This window comes from Salvelinus namaycush, chromosome 41, assembly GCF_016432855.1.
Source record: "Salvelinus namaycush isolate Seneca chromosome 41, SaNama_1.0, whole genome shotgun sequence".
NCBI lineage: Eukaryota > Metazoa > Chordata > Actinopteri > Salmoniformes > Salmonidae > Salvelinus > Salvelinus namaycush.
The window spans coordinates 18,099,757-18,118,611 of NC_052347.1; the positions used below are offsets into that span (position 1 = coordinate 18,099,757).

The 18,855-nt window shown below is 43.5% G+C and overlaps 2 protein-coding genes across 5 annotated transcripts in view; one reads left to right on the forward strand and one right to left on the reverse strand.

Annotated features, from left to right (window-relative positions):
• The first annotated feature begins 7,465 nt into the window (after positions 1-7,465).
• LOC120033898 (GTP-binding protein 1-like) lies at positions 7,466-16,907 on the forward strand. The gene is made up of 13 exons (XM_038980276.1): positions 7,466-7,663; positions 10,035-10,146; positions 10,306-10,486; positions 10,801-10,984; positions 11,170-11,334; positions 11,603-11,726; positions 11,989-12,103; positions 12,212-12,356; positions 12,443-12,625; positions 13,090-13,225; positions 13,338-13,516; positions 13,796-13,960; positions 15,576-16,907. Exons 1-13 carry the CDS (start codon positions 7,466-7,468, stop codon positions 15,687-15,689), a joined length of 2,001 nt encoding a protein of 666 aa, XP_038836204.1. The 3' UTR covers positions 15,690-16,907.
• LOC120033896 (small G protein signaling modulator 3-like) overlaps positions 16,746-18,855 on the reverse strand; it is a 35,598-nt gene continuing 33,488 nt past the window's right edge. For all 4 annotated transcript variants that reach the window (XM_038980275.1, XM_038980273.1, XM_038980274.1 and 1 more), the window contains exon 21: positions 16,746-18,446. In XM_038980275.1, coding sequence (XP_038836203.1) covers positions 18,363-18,446 — 84 coding nt within the window. In that variant the 3' untranslated portion in view covers positions 16,746-18,362. The remainder of the gene's footprint in view (positions 18,447-18,855) is intronic.

Consider the following 18,855-nt stretch of genomic DNA (forward strand, 5'->3'; position numbering starts at 1 on the left):
ATATTGAAAAAACATACTTTACGATGATATTGTCACATGTATCAAATAAAATCAAAGCCGGAGATATTAGTCGTCCATAACGACAGCTTATCAGAAGGCAAATCCAGGTCCCTTCTCGCGCTCTCCAGAAAACAGGAAACTGGTGACACGTCATGCCAAGAGCTATTATTCAAGCCCAGATCAAGTTACACACTCAATTTCTTCTCTCACTGCTTGTCGACATCTAGTGGAAGACGTATGAAGTGCATCTAAACTAATAAATATCAAGGACTTTAATAGGCAGCCCCTAGAAGAGTGCATCGATTTCAGATTTTCCACTTCCTGTCAGGAAGTTTGCTGCAAAAGGAGTTCTGTTTTACTCACAGATATAATTCAAACGGCTTTAGAAACTAGAGAGTGTTTTCTATCCAATAGTAATAATAATATGCATATTGTACGAGCAAGAATTGAGTACGAGGCCGTTTAAATTGGGCACGATTTTCCCCCAAAGTGAAAACAGCGCCCTCTGTCCTCAACAGGTTTTAAGGTAATATCAAAACTAACTCAGGCCATTGTGTATAGGGAAAATATGAGTACGCTATTATGTTGCCGCAAACACAGAATTACAGTTAGAACTTCATTTGGCCAAAGAAAATGTCTCAACAGAATGAAACAGAACACCTGCAAACTGGTTTAAACCACTGTCGTAACGTTTGCTGTCATTAAATGTGAAGACTGTTATATTATCAAATCAATTCTCTTTGTGTGATTAAACGAATCACGGAATAGTAATTAACTAGGAAGTCGGGGTACAACGGGAAAATGTTGTTTATAGAGTTGCAATTTCCCGAATATAACTCTACAGATATTTTATTATCTTATCAATTACAGTCTTCTATTAATGTATTATTACCTCATCAGTCTCATTCCTGAATGTCGCAAACCCTTGGATATCTGCACAAACCCTAGCATCAGAAATCATGAATCAGCGATATACAAATTGGTTTAATTACTTATTTACTAACTAACTAATCAATCACAGAAATACATAAACACACACACAATAGTTATAGATTGTTTACTGACATGATACACTGAAAAGTCCCTAGTGGGCTATGCCGATATGATGGCTTGATAGACAAAGGAAAGGGGTGGGGCCAGCTCAAGAGCGGGAAACTCAGAGTGGACCTACATCGACTACACTACACTCATGGGAATGCTTATACTTTGAACATGAACAACCGCTCATTCAAAAATAAATTGCAATTTACATATTTACGGGTTCATGCCTTTGTTGTCCCTTTCTGCGAATGCCGGTCCGTCTGCTGGATAGTCAATCGACAGAAAGTCTCTGGATGGTCCACCAGAGATCAAAGTTTTTCGTAGTTGTAGTTTGTTATAATGGATACGTCAGAGTACCATTTGGTCGTTCGACCGGTTGTGTTTACCAGACTAAAGAATTTAAACAGCTGCAGCCTGAATAATTGCTCTTTAGTTTGTAGATTTCTTAACCATTTCAGCGTGGGGATGCTCTCCACGTTCTCTGGTCTAAGATCACATTGTTATCTTTCCAAAAGTATTTCTATACTCAATCATTTATTTTATACAATATTCAGATGCATCCCCCATAATTGAGAAGTGTATACAAACAAAAAAAGAGTAATGTGTGTCTCCTGTCCTTCATGAGGTCACCAAATGAAACAAACTTGACATGACTGTCCTTAAGTGTCCACGGACCACTCCAACTGCTTGGAATACAGAAATACTGTTCAATTATTCAACCTTTTGATGACCAAGTGTCTCTCTGTGTTCCACAGACATTCCAATCTCGATACTACAGAGCCCAGAAGCAGAGTATTGTACGACCGCCATAAAGCGGCCCCCTCCACCTCTGTGTGAGAGAGAGGGTGCTGTAGAGCGGACCCACTGTAACCTGATCCTTCAGATCCTCACAGGAGAGTCATGACACCACAAATGTTTTGAACAGGCTATATTGCAGCAATTACCCAAAAAGGCTAGTGCCTACCATACCCAACAAATGACAGCAATAGCCTACTGTTATTTATTTTACAACAGGCCTACTTATAATCTATCTTAAACTAAATATGGATCACACAATTAAAAAGACAGATTCAACTAAATTAAAAAAATTGGCATATTTAAATAACTTATTTTGATTAATAAATAGGCTAACAATAATAACCATGATATACAATAACAATAATGATAAAACAAATTATTACAAATACAAAAATAAATAAATGTAAGTTCCAAAATTGCAATCTACCTGAATAGTGAGTTTCACAGCAGCCTGCATTTGGCCTCTCCAAAGTTCTTCTTATCTTAGTCCAATAAAATATTAAAACTTGTCCACACAGAGGATATTCCACTTGTAGGCTTTTCACTGTAGGCATTGTGCAAACTGTTCCACAATTTAGCAAACGTTCAAGTGAACTGAACGTACCTCTGAACTTACTCTGCTAATCACCATTCCTCTCCCTTCCTCTGGTATATAAACAGCTTGTTTTACCTCAGTATTTGTTGAGTGTTTGTGGTGACATAGACCATTTAACTGACAATGTCACAAAAATGATGTGCAAGCTTCAATCTGGCAGAAGTCCATGTGTTGTTGTGATTCTGATTGGCCAGATAACTAGTGACAATGACAAGAAATTGCCATATGGGGAATCGTAGGCTAGTTTTATGTTGTTTTGAGTTTTTTTGACTGATGTCATGTCTATGCTAATGGCTATTGCAGGTTTGAATAGTTTGAATTGTAAGAGTTGTTGCCCTGTCCCTTCCTCTTCTCTGCAATTGTCATTCTAATGGAATCCAGAGAGAGCAAAACCCTGTTCTCAAACATTGACATCAAAAGGTGCAAAGTTATGGGCAAAGACACAAAACATCCACATCAAAAAAAAACATAAACATAAAGAAAAAAATGCACAATACAGTAATTGAGTACATTGAGACATCAAGTGGTTTGTGATTATGTGATGTGATAATGTGCCTCAGTTGGTAGAGCATGGCCCTTGCAATGCTAGGGTTGTGGGTTTGATTCCCACGGGGGGCCATTATGAAAATCTATGCGCTCACTACATCAAGCAACTATTTTCAGATTAACTGTTTTATACAGATAATTATCAGACTCAAGATACAAATGCTGGTAAACTGGGCCCTTACTAGTTCTGTATTAGCGGACCGATATACTGTCCAAAAACTTGCAGCACCCCCACCCCAAACGACTTCCCGCGGCTATGATTGGCAACGCATCCATTTTGTTGCTAGAAATAACCAACCCATCTATTGGGTGGCCCAATTATTTTGCATTTCCTTTTGTTGTGCGTGACCTGACTAAAAACAGCAACTTGTATCACACAACCATACCTACCGGCCTTACAAGCTATTCCATATCTCCATCCTATCCCCAATATGGTCCAGTGTCCTTGTGCTATGCTTTTTTAGTTAGTTAATAAATACTCTGAACTGTAAACCTTGTCTTCAACTCCTCCTCATTGCAATATCACTCCTCAACCTAGCCTAAGATACAGTCGACTCTAATCCTTATCTATAACATCACAGACACATTTTACTGCAGCTTTGTTTTGCAAATTCTTTCACAGCCATGTGGGAGGTACAGTAAGGACTGACTTTGCAGTGGTCGACTCAAAGGAACTCCCAGATAAACAGTGACAAACGACAGTAGGCTGTGGAACAGGATGTGGCTTTTCTGTGAATTTGGAGATGGAGGCCGATAGATCCGCATCTCATCATCTGTAATGGAGGAGCTGTTCTTGAAGTGTTCTTCTGTCAAGGCCTAGCTGTCCCTGTTCTCTAGGAACATGGGGGAAGCCTACATGAGCCATGATGATTATGTAATAGAACACAATTAGTGGGGGACAATGAGGCGATGCACAGCTGTGGGAAGTGAGGATAGCCTATATTTAATATACTTTGGACTGCATTGCTACTGAAGTGAGGATAGCCTATATTTAATATACTTTGGAATGCATTGCTACTGAAGTCAGAATAGCCCACATCTAATATACTTTGGAATGCATTGCTACTGAAGTGAGGATAGCCCACATCTAATATACTTTGGAATGCATTGCTACTGAAGTGAGGATAGCCCACATCTAATATACTTTGTACTGCATTGCTACTGAAGTGAGGATAGCCCACATCTAATATACTTTGTACTGCATTGCTACTGAAGTGAGGATAGCCCACATCTAATATACTTTGTACTGCATTGCTACTGAAGTGAGGATAGCCCACATCTAATATACTTTGTACTGCATTGCTACTGAAGTGAGGATAGCCCACATCTAATATACTTTGGACTGCATTGCTACTGAAGTGAGGATAGCCCACATCTAATATACTTTGGACTAAATTGCTACTGAAGTGAGGATAGCCCACATCTAATATACTTTGGACTGCATTGCTACTGAAGTGAGGATAGCCCACATCTAATATACTTTGGACTGCATTGCTACTGAAGTGAGGATAGCCCACATCTAATATACTTTGGACTGCATTGCTACTGAAGTGAAGATAGCCCACATCTAATATACTTTGGACTGCATTGCTACTGAAGTGAGGATAGCCCACATCTAATATACTTTGGACTGCATTGCTACTGAAGTGAGGATAGCCCACATCTAATATACGTTGGACTGCATTGCTACTGAAGTGAGGATAGCCCACATCTAATATACTTTGGACTGCATTGCTACTGAAGTGAGGATAGCCCACATCTAATATACTTTGTACTGCATTGCTACTGAAGTGAGGATAGCCTATATTTAATATACTTTGTACTGCATTGCTACTGAAGTGAGGATAGCCCACATCTAATATACTTTGTACTGCATTGCTACTGAAGTGAGGATAGCCCACATCTAATATACTTTGGACTGCATTGCTACTGAAGTGAGGATAGCCCACATCTAATATACTTTGGACTAAATTGCTACTGAAGTGAGGATAGCCCACATCTAATATCAGTTGGACTGCATTACTACTGAAGTGAGGATAGCCCACATCTAATATACTTTGGACTGCATTGCTACTGAAGTGAGGATAGCCCACATCTAATATACTTTGGACTGCATTGCTACTGAAGTGAGGATAGCCCACATCTAATATACTTTGGACTGCATTGCTACTGAAGTGAGGATAGCCCACATCTAATATACTTTGGACTAAATTGCTACTGAAGTCAGAATAGCCCACATCTAATATACTTTGGACTGCATTGCTACAGTTTACAAAAACATATCCTGCATTCAGTAGCACACACACACCATCCAGAGAATTAGACGTTTACAATGATCATTCTATGGTTCTGTGGTTTCATGCACACATACCCACATACCAGCACAGTATCAGGCCAAATTCAGATGACATTGTGTGTTGCTAAATGTGGTGTAAGAGTTCAATGTGTAGCACAGACTCAGTTCCCTTGGGCTGGTATTGAGACAGTCATAAGACTCCATTACAACACAGAAACCAGAGCTGGATGGACAGAGGAAACAGCTGCATAACTGATACTTCTTCTACAGCAAACTGTACACTGGGTTAGATATAGAGGACAATGTTCCAGTCACATAAAGTAGTCCAACAGATCTTTACACATCGTCATTTTATTATAATCATTTCATTTGGTGGCTGCTTATATTTGTCATGTTCAAGTGTGTATTATACACATGTGGTTATTGGAAATGTGTTTTTTTGCATATCCTTCTCTTCCTGAGAAACCCTCGGAGACTGGGGTCACGGCCAGGGTCTGCCATTATCAGTGGCGACCATGGAGCAGTTACGGTTAAGTGCCTTGCTCAAGGGCACATCGACAAATGTTTCACCTTGTCGGTTGGGGGATTTGCCCACTATCATTAGTAATATCTATGTTGGTCACCAGCCCACTATTTCTCAGGCTTGGGCACACCCAGTTACTGTAAACTGTGCCCATGGCATCTGAATAACGTTATCCACATAAACCATTCCTCCCTCATCTATACTGCCCTCGTGTGTTTTCACTGGGTAGTACACTTGCAATAGAAACCATAATATAGCCCTACAATATATGCCAGGTTCAAATCACATTTTATTTGCCACATGCGCCGAATACAACAGGTGCAGACTTTACCGTGAAATGCTTACTTACGAGCCCTTTCCTAAAAATGTAGAGTTAAAAAGTAATAACAAATGTGCCGAATTAAAAAGGAAATCGTTGCCAACATACACATCATAGGCCATCATCCAGCCTACATATCAGTCAGTCAGACTGAGCGGTAAGGGGCATTACTAAATCATATTAACTAGGTAGACTTGAGTAGGGAGAAAATAGTATTTAATTTCCATGGAAAAAACCCTTCTCTTGGGTATGAAACCTCCTTGTACTGTATTTAGCCCCTGTACCTTCCTGTATGAAACTCACTCAATTCAATGGGCTTTATTGGCATGGGAAACATATGTTAACATTGCCAAAGCAAGTGAAGTAGATAATATACAAAAGTGAAATAAATAATAAAAATGAACAGTAAACATTACGCTCACTCACTCTCTATATGTGTCATAGACTAGCGTTACTACGGCCACTGCCAAGAGGTCTAGGCCTTTGCGTCACAGTTGGTAGTGTGCCTGCCCCATGATTGCACACTGGCTGACTCGCTGGCAGGCTACATCATAGCTTCGTGGTCTGTTTATACCAAAGTTCCATCAGAATCCTCAGTTGCGGTTGAAGCTAACTACATCACAGCTCTTGCTGTTTCCCCTTTATCATCATAGTATCACATTGGCATCTCACGAGGAAGTGTTCCCTGTTTGCAGATTTCCCCTCAATGTCTGGTTATTACTTGGTTACAATTTACCTATGGCTTATTTGGGAATAACGTTAGGCATGTCAGGCATTTGTTGCACCTCTTTGCATCATTCGGTTTAAGCGACTTTATCTTTATTCAATGAATGAGCAGGAACCAATCCTGATACAATGAGTTGACGCATTGCTGATATCAACCACGCCTATATTTTAACCACGCTGGACGTTTTTTCTAATTATATGTGAAGGACTAACTTGCTCTGATTGGTTTATTCTGGAATATTATTTGGGTATTCGGCGCGCAATTGGTTAGATTTTTGATAAGAAGGTGTGTCAGCAAAAAAATAAAATAAACTATGAACCAACCCCCTTATGTTTTTTAATTTACGTCAACGCAATTTTCTGTTGCCACTTGGAGGGTTGTAAACATATGTTTTATTGCTAGCTACACAGAAAGCAGATAGCCAAAACGTACGAGAGAGTTTTTGTATTCTGCCTGTATCATACAATTGCTTTGTTTCTCAGTTCTGTGTAATAACTGCACATATATCAGCTGTTTAGTGGTCTGAATTGTTTGCAAACGGTACTGAAGCTAGCTAGCTGTCATCAACACAAGAGACAGCAAGAAGACAATATAACAATCGTTACTGCAAAGCTGACATAATGGCATCGTTGGCTGCACACGAGCCGAGTATAAGCCCAAATTCGATACCAGTCCTCGCAGACGCTCTGATGCCCGCGAGCATTTTCGCTCCGGATGGAGGAGGTTGTGGAGATCATGACGCCGGGGAAGAGTGCTTCGAGGACGGCGACCTCTTCAACGGCGAGGCCGGGGATCTCGGCATTGACTTCACTAGCAAGGTAGTTAGCTAGGCCGCGCTAGTCGGGGCTGTGTTTATCATCTTCAAATTGGCGTGTATTATGCCTAAACTTGCTGTCATTCTGGCTGCTGTATTGCAAGCTAAGTTAGCTAGTTAGATGAACGATTGTGCTATATACTAATTAATCTAGCTGAGTGCCCAGATTGCTTAAAATGTTATGCAGAATTGCATATATAAAAGTTCAGAACTATATTTTGTGGCAAAAGATTGTGATTTTAAATGTCCTACTGACTCTATCATCTTACGCTTCGGTTGACCTAACGTAGGCTAATGCAATTAGCATGAGGTTGTAAGTAACAAGAAAAGAAAAATATCCTTAAGAGGCTTTAGCTAGCATATCAGATGTGGTTTGAATGGGTCTTGAATGTGTTATGGCTGATGTAACTGCTGGCTAGAGAGGACACTCCAGCAGCAGTGTGACTCAAACCACAGCCATGGGCATGACTGTCTTTCTCTGGTTGATGAGTCCCCATACATACTGTGCCACCACTTGGCCTGATGAAACACAGGGCAATAGGGAAATGGTGTGTGTGTCAGAAGGAAGTGTTTCTGGCAAATGGGTCAGGCTCAACTTACAGTGCTGAACCATGATCAGTGTGTGGTTGACTGACAGGAAACTCATCTCCCTCCATATTTGGCACTCACCCATATTAAGATCAGTATCAACAGAGAGAAATAAACTAGAATAACTCTGGTGTCAGACCTGAGCTGCTCCGCCTGTACAGAAAGATGCAATACTTCTAGGACTTTTGTGTCAATACTACAGAACAAATAGGCTAGGTGTGTGTGTGTGTTTATTTTTTATTAAACCTTTATTTAACTAGGCAAGTCAGTTAAGAACAAATTCTTATTTACAATGACGGCCTACCAAAAGCCCCTGTGCAGGGACGGGGGTTGTGATTAAACATAAATCAAATATAAATATAGGACAAAACACAGACAACACTACATAAAGAGAGACCTAAGACAACACAGCAAGGCAGCAACACATGACAACAACGCATGCTAGTGCGGTAACATAACAACAACATGGTCCAAACATTATTGTGCACAGACAACAGCACAAAGGGCAAGAAGGTAGAGACAATAATACATTGCACAAAGCAGCCACAACTGTCAGTGTGTCCATGATTGAGTCTTTGAATGAAGAGATTGAGATTAAACTGTCCAGTTTGAGTGTTTTGTTGCAGCTTGTTCCAGTCGCTAGCTGCAGCGAACTGAAAAGAGGAGCGAGCAACCCAGGGATGTGTGTGCTTTGGGGACCTTTAACAGAATGTGACTGGCAGAACGGGTGTTGTATGTGGAGGATGAGGGCTGCAGTAGGTATCTCAGATAGGGGAGAGTGAGGCCTAAGAGGGTTTTATAAATAAGCGTCAACCAGTGGGTCTTGCGACAGGTGTACAGCGATGACCAGTTTACAGAGTATAGAGTGCAGTGATGTGTCCTATACGGAGCATTGGTGGCAAATCTGATGGACGAATGGTAAAGCACATCTAGCCGCTCAAGAGCACCCTTACCTGACGACATAATTTATAGATCTCCGTAATTTAGCATTAGAAGGATGGTCATCTGAATAAGGGTTAGTTCGGCAGCTGGGGTGAAAGAGGAGTGATTATGATAGACGAAACCAAGTCTAGATTTAACTTTAGCCTGCAGCTTTGAGTAATAATGACTGAGTCATTATTATGAAACCACTGTGATGATTTACAAATCTGCCATCAATGTATGTCTCGAAAAAGCCAAATAAGTCTTCTTCGGATGCAACACTCAGCAACAGAAAGCTGTCAGGCAAGTTCACTTGCTTTTGATTGGGCGATTTCTTTTTCCGTGGCTGGGTGCACTGGGTGGGTAGAGATTTCAGTTTAGGACCAATGGAATGGTCTTAAATGTGAAAACCCCGCCCACCGGGGCCCCGAGTGATGCAAAACGAACTCACTCACTGTTTGGATTAATCTATTTTCAAATAAATAGTGGAGCATTCACAACTCTAAATGGTCTTTATCAGGGTTCCCTAAGCTGAGAACATTGTATAGAGATTGATTTGGACTGAAAGCAAGCTTGTAAGGTATATCTACAGCCAAATCTGAGTACCCAGATAGTCAAATGTTTTTAGACAAGATGAATAATCTATTTTTCACAGAAAGGGTGTAGCATTCACACCTCTACCCAGATAGAGGACAATACAAGATGAATAGCCCTATAGCTTTTGATAAGGTACAATTAGGCCTATATCAATGGAAATATGTGTAGGCTTTCCACCATGGCCATGTTATAGGATACCCAGGCCTACGTCAACCAAGCAGGAATCTAGATTGTATACATTTTCTGTCTCTCCTTCCCTCCCTCGTCAGTTGGCCTTGGTCAGCCCTAATGGAGTGCAGTATGACTCGTTACTACGACAACTCCGGGAGAGGATGGACGAGGGTTGTGGGGAGACCATCTACGTTGTTGGGATGGGCTCAGGTAAGTCGGCCTCACTCACTCACTTAATGAGACTATACAGTATGCACTGATTTGCTCCTACATTCACTAGCTCACAGAATCAGTCACTCACTGTAGCGAGTGACATTTTACACCAATAAACACCCCCCCCCCCCCCAACCCCTCATCCCTCTCTCTCAGACGGAGGTGACTATGGTCTGGATGAGGGAGACATGGAGGCGTCTGTAGCCACAGTTCAGTCCCTGTGTGAGCAGACAGAGTCAGAGCTGATCCTGCTGAGGGAGCGTATCGAAGCTGGGGGGCAGGTACGCGACTACCTCATCCGCCGACGCGTGGGTGATCAAGACTTCCTGGAGGTCAGGTGAGTTGGGGGAAGGTCAAGTGTAGGGTCAAAGGCTGACTTGATCAACAATTAGATGTGTTTTGACATTAGACCTGGGCTGACGAGGACAAGCATGTCTCTCAAATGCAATTTAAATTCAAAAAAGCTTAAGGGGATGTTGACATAAAGGGGGGAAATCCAGTGTTGTCAAGGCAACACACGAGCAATATTCTGTTTTCATCCCTCTTCTCTTCATCTTGATCTGATCTTGTGTCCCAAATGTCAAATCTCTCCTCCCCTCTCTCTCTCTTTCTCTTTCTCCCTCTCTCTCTCTCTCTCTTCACCTCTCTCAGGGTAGCGGTGGTGGGTAACGTGGATGCAGGTAAGAGCACCCTGCTGGGGGTGTTGACCCACGGGGAACTGGACAACGGCAGGGGGTTCGCCCGCCAGAAACTCTTCAGACACAAACACGAGATGGAGAGTGGCAGGACCAGCAGTGTGGGGAATGACATCCTGGGCTTTGACCAGAAGGGACAGGTGAGGGAGATGACATAGGAGGGGCGTATAGGTGACTTAAGGGTGATGGAGATTACACTGGGATAACATTGACATGAGACATGACAATGTAAGGCCTGCTTCATTGATCATTTTGTTGATGAATTGGTTTTATAGATGGAGACATGAAGTTGTTGTTGTGTGTATTCTCTGTCCCTGTATCCTAGGTGGTGAATAAGCCAGACAGCCATGGTGGCAGTCTAGACTGGACTAAGATCTGTGAGAGGTCCTCTAAGGTCATCACCTTCATAGACCTAGCTGGACATGAGAAGTATCTCAAGACCACGGTGTTTGGAATGACTGGACACCTGCCTGACTTCTGCATGCTCATGGTGAGTGAGGGGGTAGTGTGTGGGGGTAGTGTGTGGGCGTTGGAGCTTTTTCTGACTTTACTACCCATCAACGGTACTGATGAATCTTTCACCATTTTCTTTTGCTCTCTCTCTCCCTCCTTCCACCCTCCCTCGCTCTCTCCCTCCTTGCTCTCTCCCTCCTTCCACCCCCCTCTCCATCTCCCCCTCGCTCTCTCCCTCCTTCCCCCCCCCTCGCTCTCTCTACCCCCCCCCACTCTCTCTACCCCCTCTCCCGTCCTCTCTCTAGGTGGGCAGTAATGCAGGTATCGTAGGGATGACTAAGGAGCATCTAGGTCTGGCCCTGGCCCTCAATGTGCCTGTGTTCGTTGTGGTCACCAAGATAGACATGTGTCCTGCCAACATCCTACAAGGTCAGTTCCTTCCTTTCTCTTTCTGGGTGCATCTCAAGTCTACATCTGCTTCCTTTCCTGGACTCCTTCCCCACATCTGCACTGATATGAAAGAATTATACAGGTGAAACCATATTCCCTCTACCCCACCATACTGCTTTCTCTTAGATTTAGTGATGAGAGGACCCCCCCCCCCCCCCCCCCTCCCCCCTCCCCCCTCCTTTTGTTACAATATTGACAGTCATCACAAAACCTGACTTTACTGGTTGTGTTATTGTAACAGAGACGTTAAAGCTGCTCCAGAGGTTACTAAAGTCCCCAGGCTGCAGAAAGATCCCTGTTCTGGTCCAAAACAAAGATGACGTCATCGTCACAGCCTCCAACTTCAGCTCTGAGAGGTAACGTTAAGGCACACACTTTGTAGCCACAATCACGCACACTCTTTATAAACTGGATTTTGCTTCAATTATAAGGGACCATAATTCAGTGTGTGTGTGTTTGTGTAGGATGTGTCCAATCTTCCAGATCTCCAATGTGACAGGAGAGAACATGGACCTGCTGAAGATGTTCCTCAACCTGCTGTCTTCTAAAACCTCCTTCAGAGAAGACGAACCTGCAGAGTTCCAGATAGATGACACCTACTCAGTACCGGTTAGTCACATACACAAAGCAGCTGCTACACATGCATATTGATGCCACACACACACCTCTCTAACCATGTTTACCTTCTCCGTCAGGGTGTAGGCACAGTCGTTTCAGGGACTACTTTACGTGGATTGATACGTCTGAATGACACAATGCTGTTAGGCCCAGACCCACTGGGCAGTTTCCTCCCCATTGCAGTCAAATCTATCCACAGGAAGAGGATGCCAGTCAAGGAGGTGAGAGGTGGACAGACTGCCTCCTTCGCCCTCAAAAAGGTATGTTTTCTCTTTAGTGTCCCCTGCTGGAGATGTTTGGTATTACAACACTTTTCTGATGCACAGATAAATGTTTAGTTGAACTGAATGTTTTTTTGCAGTGAATAGGAGTCAACACCAAGTCTCTCTCTCCCTCTCCCCAACCTCTCCCCAACCTCTCCCCTCCTCTCTCCCCTCCTCTCCCCCCAACCTCTCCCCTCCTCTCTCTCCCCCTCTCCCCTCCTCTCTCTCCCCCTCTCCCCAACCTCTCTACCTCTCTACCCCTCCCTTCCCGCTCCCTCTCTCCTCCTACTGTCCCTCTCCCCCCTACCTTCTCTCTCCCTCTCTCCCTCTCCCTACATTCTCTCTCTACCTCATCTCTCCCCTCCCCCTCCCTCTCTCCCTCCCCCACCACGTTCTCTCTACCTCATCTCTCCCCTCCCCATCCCTCTCTCCTTCCGCTCCCGCTCTCTCTCCCTCCTTAGATCAAGCGTTCATCCATAAGGAAAGGCATGGTAATGGTGTCCCCCAAGTTAAACCCACAGGCATCATGGGAATTTATGGCTGAGATTCTGGTTCTGCACCACCCAACTACGATATCACCCCGCTACCAGGCCATGGGTGAGACTCACACACACACACACACACACAGAGAAACACACACACACAGCTGTCTCATGTCTGACTATATGTCTCTCCTTCTCTCATCATTCCTCTTTCTCCCCCTCCGCAGTGCACTGTGGCAGCATCAGGCAGACAGCCACTATCCTGACCATGAACAGAGACTGTCTACGAACAGGGGACAAGGCATCGGTCCACTTCCGCTTCATCAAGACCCCTGAGTACCTCCACACGGACCAGAGACTGGTGTTCAGAGAGGGACGCACCAAGGCTGTGGGCACCATCACCAAGGTCAGGGGTTAGAAAGGCTTATGAAGGGTTTATGAATGGTTGGAAAGGGTTTATGAAGGATCATGATCATGAAGACCCCAGAGTTTCTCCACATAGACCAGAGAGTAGACTGGTGTTCAGAGGGATACACCAAGGCTGTGGGTATCATCACCAAGGTCAGGACTTAAAGGCTTATGAATGGTTCAGAATGGTTTACGAAAGGTCATAAAGACACCAGAGTACCTGCATGCAGAGTACTTCCCTCATGCCTTACTCTTATTGGTGGGTGGGTGTTTACAGCTGCTGCAGTCGACCAATAATTTGCCGTCAAACTTCAAACCCCCGCAAATCAAAATGCAGTCTACGAAAAAGGCCCCGTACCGCAGAGAGGATGGAGCCACGCCAGCCAATGAGGACGAAGCGAGCACAGCCCGACCAGACAGTCCACACCAATCACAACAACCGGTGAGAAAGAGGAAGTGAAGGAACGATGTAAAGGAATTGAAAGGATGGATGGAGCGATTGATGAAGGGAGTGGAGTGGATGGTTAGATGGCGGGTCGTGAAAGTAATAGTTTCAGGGCAGTTGAATAGGTGTAAGTGTTTAACTTGTGGTGCGTAAGCTTTCCTCTTCACTTGCTTTACTGCTTCTAGAACGTTCTCTTCTGTAGCTGTGTCTAACACCTCTCCTTTCCTCCTTTCCTACTATTCTTCTCCTCTCCATCATGTTTTTACACCCTACTGTTTCCTTCCTTTTAATTGCTATTCTCATTTACTGATTACTCCACCTGCCACCCTGTCTCTTTTCCTCTCACCCTCTGTCTCATTTACTGATTACTCCACCTGCCACCCTGTCTCTTTTCCTCTCACCCTCTGTTTCATTTACTGATTACTCCACCTGCCACCCTGTCTCTTTTCCTCTCACCCTCTGTCTCATTTACTGATTACTCCACCTGCCACCCTGTCTCTTTTCCTCTCACCCTCTGTTTCATTTACTGATTACTCCACCTGCCACCCTGTCTCTTTTCCTCTCACCCTCTGTCTCATTTACTGATTACTCCACCTGCCACCCTGTCTCTTTTCCTCTCACCCTCTGTTTCATTTACTGATTACTCCACCTGCCACCCTGTCTCTTTTCCTCTCACCCTCTGTTTCATTTACTGATTACTCCACCTGCCACCCTGTCTCTTTTCCTCTCACCCTCTGTTTCATTTACTGATTACTCCACCTGCCACCCTGTCTCTTTTCCTCTCACCCTCTGTTTCATTTACTGATTACTCCACCTGCCACCCTGTCTCTTTTCCTCTCACCCTCTGTTTCATTTACTGATTACTCCACCTGCCACCCTGTCTCTTTTCCTCTCACCCTCTGTCTCATTTACTGATTACTCCACCTGCCACCCTGTCTCTTTTCCTCTCACCCTCTGTTTCATTTACTGATTACTCCACCTGCCACCCTGTCTCTTTTCCTCTCACCCTCTGTTTCATTTACTGATTACTCCACCTGCCACCCTGTCTCTTTTCCTCTCACCCTCTGTTTCATTTACTGATTACTCCACCTGCCACCCTGTCTCTTTTCCTCTCACCCTCTGTTTCATTCTCTGCATTCCTTTCAATTTCCACGTTCATTTGATCTTCATCCTCGTTGTGCATTTCAACATCCTTGATTTGCCCTCCATTCCTCCTCTCTTTCTCCTCTCTGTGTTGGTGCTTTGCTTGCTTCCTCAGACAGAGGGGGAGGATGACCCTCAGAGTAATGAGGGAAACAAAGAGAGCAAGGTAAACAGAAACAAACAGGGCAAGATAAACAATGGGAACCAGGCAGGTAAACAAAAGAGAATTAGGTCAAATGAGTTATGTAACAATTGAGGCGTGGGAAATTAGTCTTGTCCAGTAACTTCTGTAAATATCCTGAAACAATGCATGCCTCAACTGATGTGAACCAAACATGAATCTTCTAGAGATGTGTACACAGCATGTAGTTCAGTTTGATAACATCAGTCTTAGCTGGAAGTGATTTTGAATGTTAACCTAGTTGTTTCTATGTTCTCCATCTGTCTGATTGTGATCTGTTCTCTACAGACAAAGTCAGGAGGCGGGAGCAGGAGACGAGGAGGACAGAGACATAAAGGCAAATCAAACCAGAGCAGCTCCACCACAGCAGCCCTGTCATCAGCAGGCACAGGAGGTTCCTAAACTACACCCCTCAGCCCCCAAACTACAGTACTTCCTCCATGCACCTGTTTCAGCAGACTACTACCCCCCTTCACAAAACTACTCCGCTACTAACCCCCGTCGAAAAAAATGGGGTCGTAAATGGCCCTTTCCCCACCTCTCTCCCACCCTGCTATCTATCGCCTTATCAAGTGTCTTTATCACTCACACCAGAGAAAGTCTTAAGAGGGACTAGGTGAAAAGCAGCTCCCAGCTCTGTGCTTGTAGATGGTTACCTCTGCCTCCTCACGCTCATCTTATCTCCGATTAGTTTAGAAAGCATCCTTATTATATTTACAGTATATGAACCTGATATGCCTTCTTTCATTGGGTCTACGGTGAGAATCACTAATACTGTGTATACTTAATCATGGACCCAAAGCCCCATGAGCAGCTATTCCCTTACAGTAGAGTAACCCAGCTCCATGCACTATAGCTTACTGTTTAGCAGGCATACTAGTTTCTCTCATTTCCTACTAGAATCCCCCAATATGACATAATGAAGCATGTTTTCTATTTAATTGTATACTAAAATGTAAAGAAGTAAGGTCACAACTGATGGTACATTTTAGTGGGCCTTCATTATGAGTGAAATATTGTAGATAAGATGTTTATTTTATGGCCATCAGGGAAAGTCTGAAGATCATCACACACTTGCCCTTTCTCATTTGGGAAAAAGTCCATCCTCTCTCCTCCATGGCCTGGAAACCGATCAGCGGTTGAGTGAGAAATGGAAGAATATCCTCCCCTCCTCGATAGCCACCTTTCATGGAGGACAGTCATGTGTATCTTCTCTGAAGAGTTTAGAACCATCCTACACCCCCTGTGAATCAGCTATAGCTGGGTGCATGGTTTTGTCTAGCACAACTAAATGCATTTATCACTTTATACTTATTTAGGGATCACACCTGTAAATGTCATTTGCCTGAGCAGAGTCGTTATTTCATACAAGCACATTTATCCACGTTCCCTCTCGTCATTTTTCAGGAGGTGAGAGGATGTGAAGGCCACTTGTCCTGTCTAAAATAAATTATTCCATTTACACTGAAAATAAGGTTTATTTAAGAATATAATGTACACTTGATTAGCAACTGTTTAAGTGAGACATTGATTGTAATAGTTGCAGTGCTGTTTGGACCATCACCGTTTACATAGTTGTTTGCTTCTGACATTCAATAAAAACAGGCTTTATTGATCTCTGGTCAACTGTGTTGTGTACATTAATTCAAACAGTGAAAAGCATAGGGGTTGAAATTAGGGTTAAAGGTTGTGTATAGTTTGAGGTTAGTGTGAGTCTGAACGATATCATTTGTCTCTGTGCAGTATGAAGGAAGTTAGCTCAATGAAGTCTATAGGTACGGTAGCATTGCTAAGGGTTAAGATGAGGGGAAGGAATACAAGTTATAGGGTTAGTACACCACCATTTTCATTTAATATCAGAGCACAACATGGAGATTGAGTTGATTTTATGTATATAGTGTAATAGTCTAGTGGCTTTTCTTCAGTAATTACACACCAAGATGGAAGTTCGTTTTTGATGGCGGGTGGACACACCCATTGTAATGACTGTTTTACAAAGAAATTAACTGAAATGAAAAGTTTACATGGTTATAGATTTCATTTTTGGACACAGTACAGTAGTTCTTCCCAGTCAGCACAAGTGACTACTACAGATACACTGTTTAGTAGCCCACGCGGGACAAACCTGGTTTGAGAGCCATGTTGGCACCAAACAGACAATAGTGGATGGGATTGTTGGGTGCCAACACAGATCGACAGGGTGGTTGCGGAGTACGTTGCACATCCTACTACAGTACTGGTAGCAGAACACAGGTGCTACTAGGACATCAGATCAGTGCCCACTGTAGCAAAACGTTTCACAACAAAAACAAGTTTCTATGGGACAAATTCAGGTACATTCCTCCCCGTTTGGTTCCTAGTGATACACCCCAGTCCTTGAGTCTGAGGAAATACTTCATATGGCACAGTAGAGGTGACTACTCTGTACCTAAGGAATGCTACAATCAGCACTTTCTGTATGTTCCTAGTCTTCTGCACCTGATCTAAAGTATCAGAAACACTGGTGTGGACACAACATACACAGCAGCTTCAACTAAGAGCCATGGTGACAGCCAGGACTATCAACCTTGGTTACATGCTAATTGCTTCCTCAAAAGACCTCTGATTGGTTAGCAAGCTCAGAGGGTAAATGTAATTAGTTGATCGTCTTTGGGTGTGTCTCAAATGATACCCTGGCCACGTTAAGTTGCAGACAGAAATGCCATGAATAGAGCTCATGTTATTCCTTATTCCACATGTCAGAGGCATGTTTGTTCTACAATGCTTATTTCTATCTGAACATTCCCAAAAGTTGCATCTTGCTGAACGCGCCCCCTATTCCCCTAGTGTACTATCCTCAGTAGAAAGGCTTCGGATACAGTTCAGTTGAGACGAGGAGGGGAAACCACGATGCATATCAATGTGTTTGTAGAATGATGATCAAATGTCTGAACAATACAATACTTCCTAGTGAGAGGTAGTGATGGAAACACTAGTAGTGGGTTCTGACATAGCAGTCAATATGAAAGATCACTCTGGTAGACACACAGCATGTGTTGGGCAGGGGAGTTTTTTGCAGGCTTTGGGTGTGTGTGTCTAGCCATCAATGTCCCAGCTGAAGAGATGATGCTTCACCAACATGTCTTGGACTCCTTCCTTCAGTGGCCTCTGATCTTTCTCCTGGAGGGAGGGGGGGGAATAAAGAGTGAAAGAAAGAGGCTGTTTGTTTAAAGGGAGTGTATAAGGAACAGCAGTTGCTGGGTGCAGTTTAAAATGTCCACAATGGAGGTCAAAGGGTCATGGGTGAGGTGTGCGCATTGGGATGGTTTTCACCAATGTTCACTATTCTACTATCACTAGCCACCACCAGCTACGTTCTCCAACAACAACCAGGAACAGCTTGTTGTTTAGATAACTAGTCTCCTATTCTAGTCCCTAAACCCATAGTTGAGTAACTAGACCGACTACATTGACCAGAGATCAGAGTTTACCTAGAGATCCCAACTAAAGAGGTAATGGTCAACCAACATCTGCAACCCCTTCTTTGAGAATGGCTGAATTCTGTAAGACCACAGAGGTATGAGTTCAC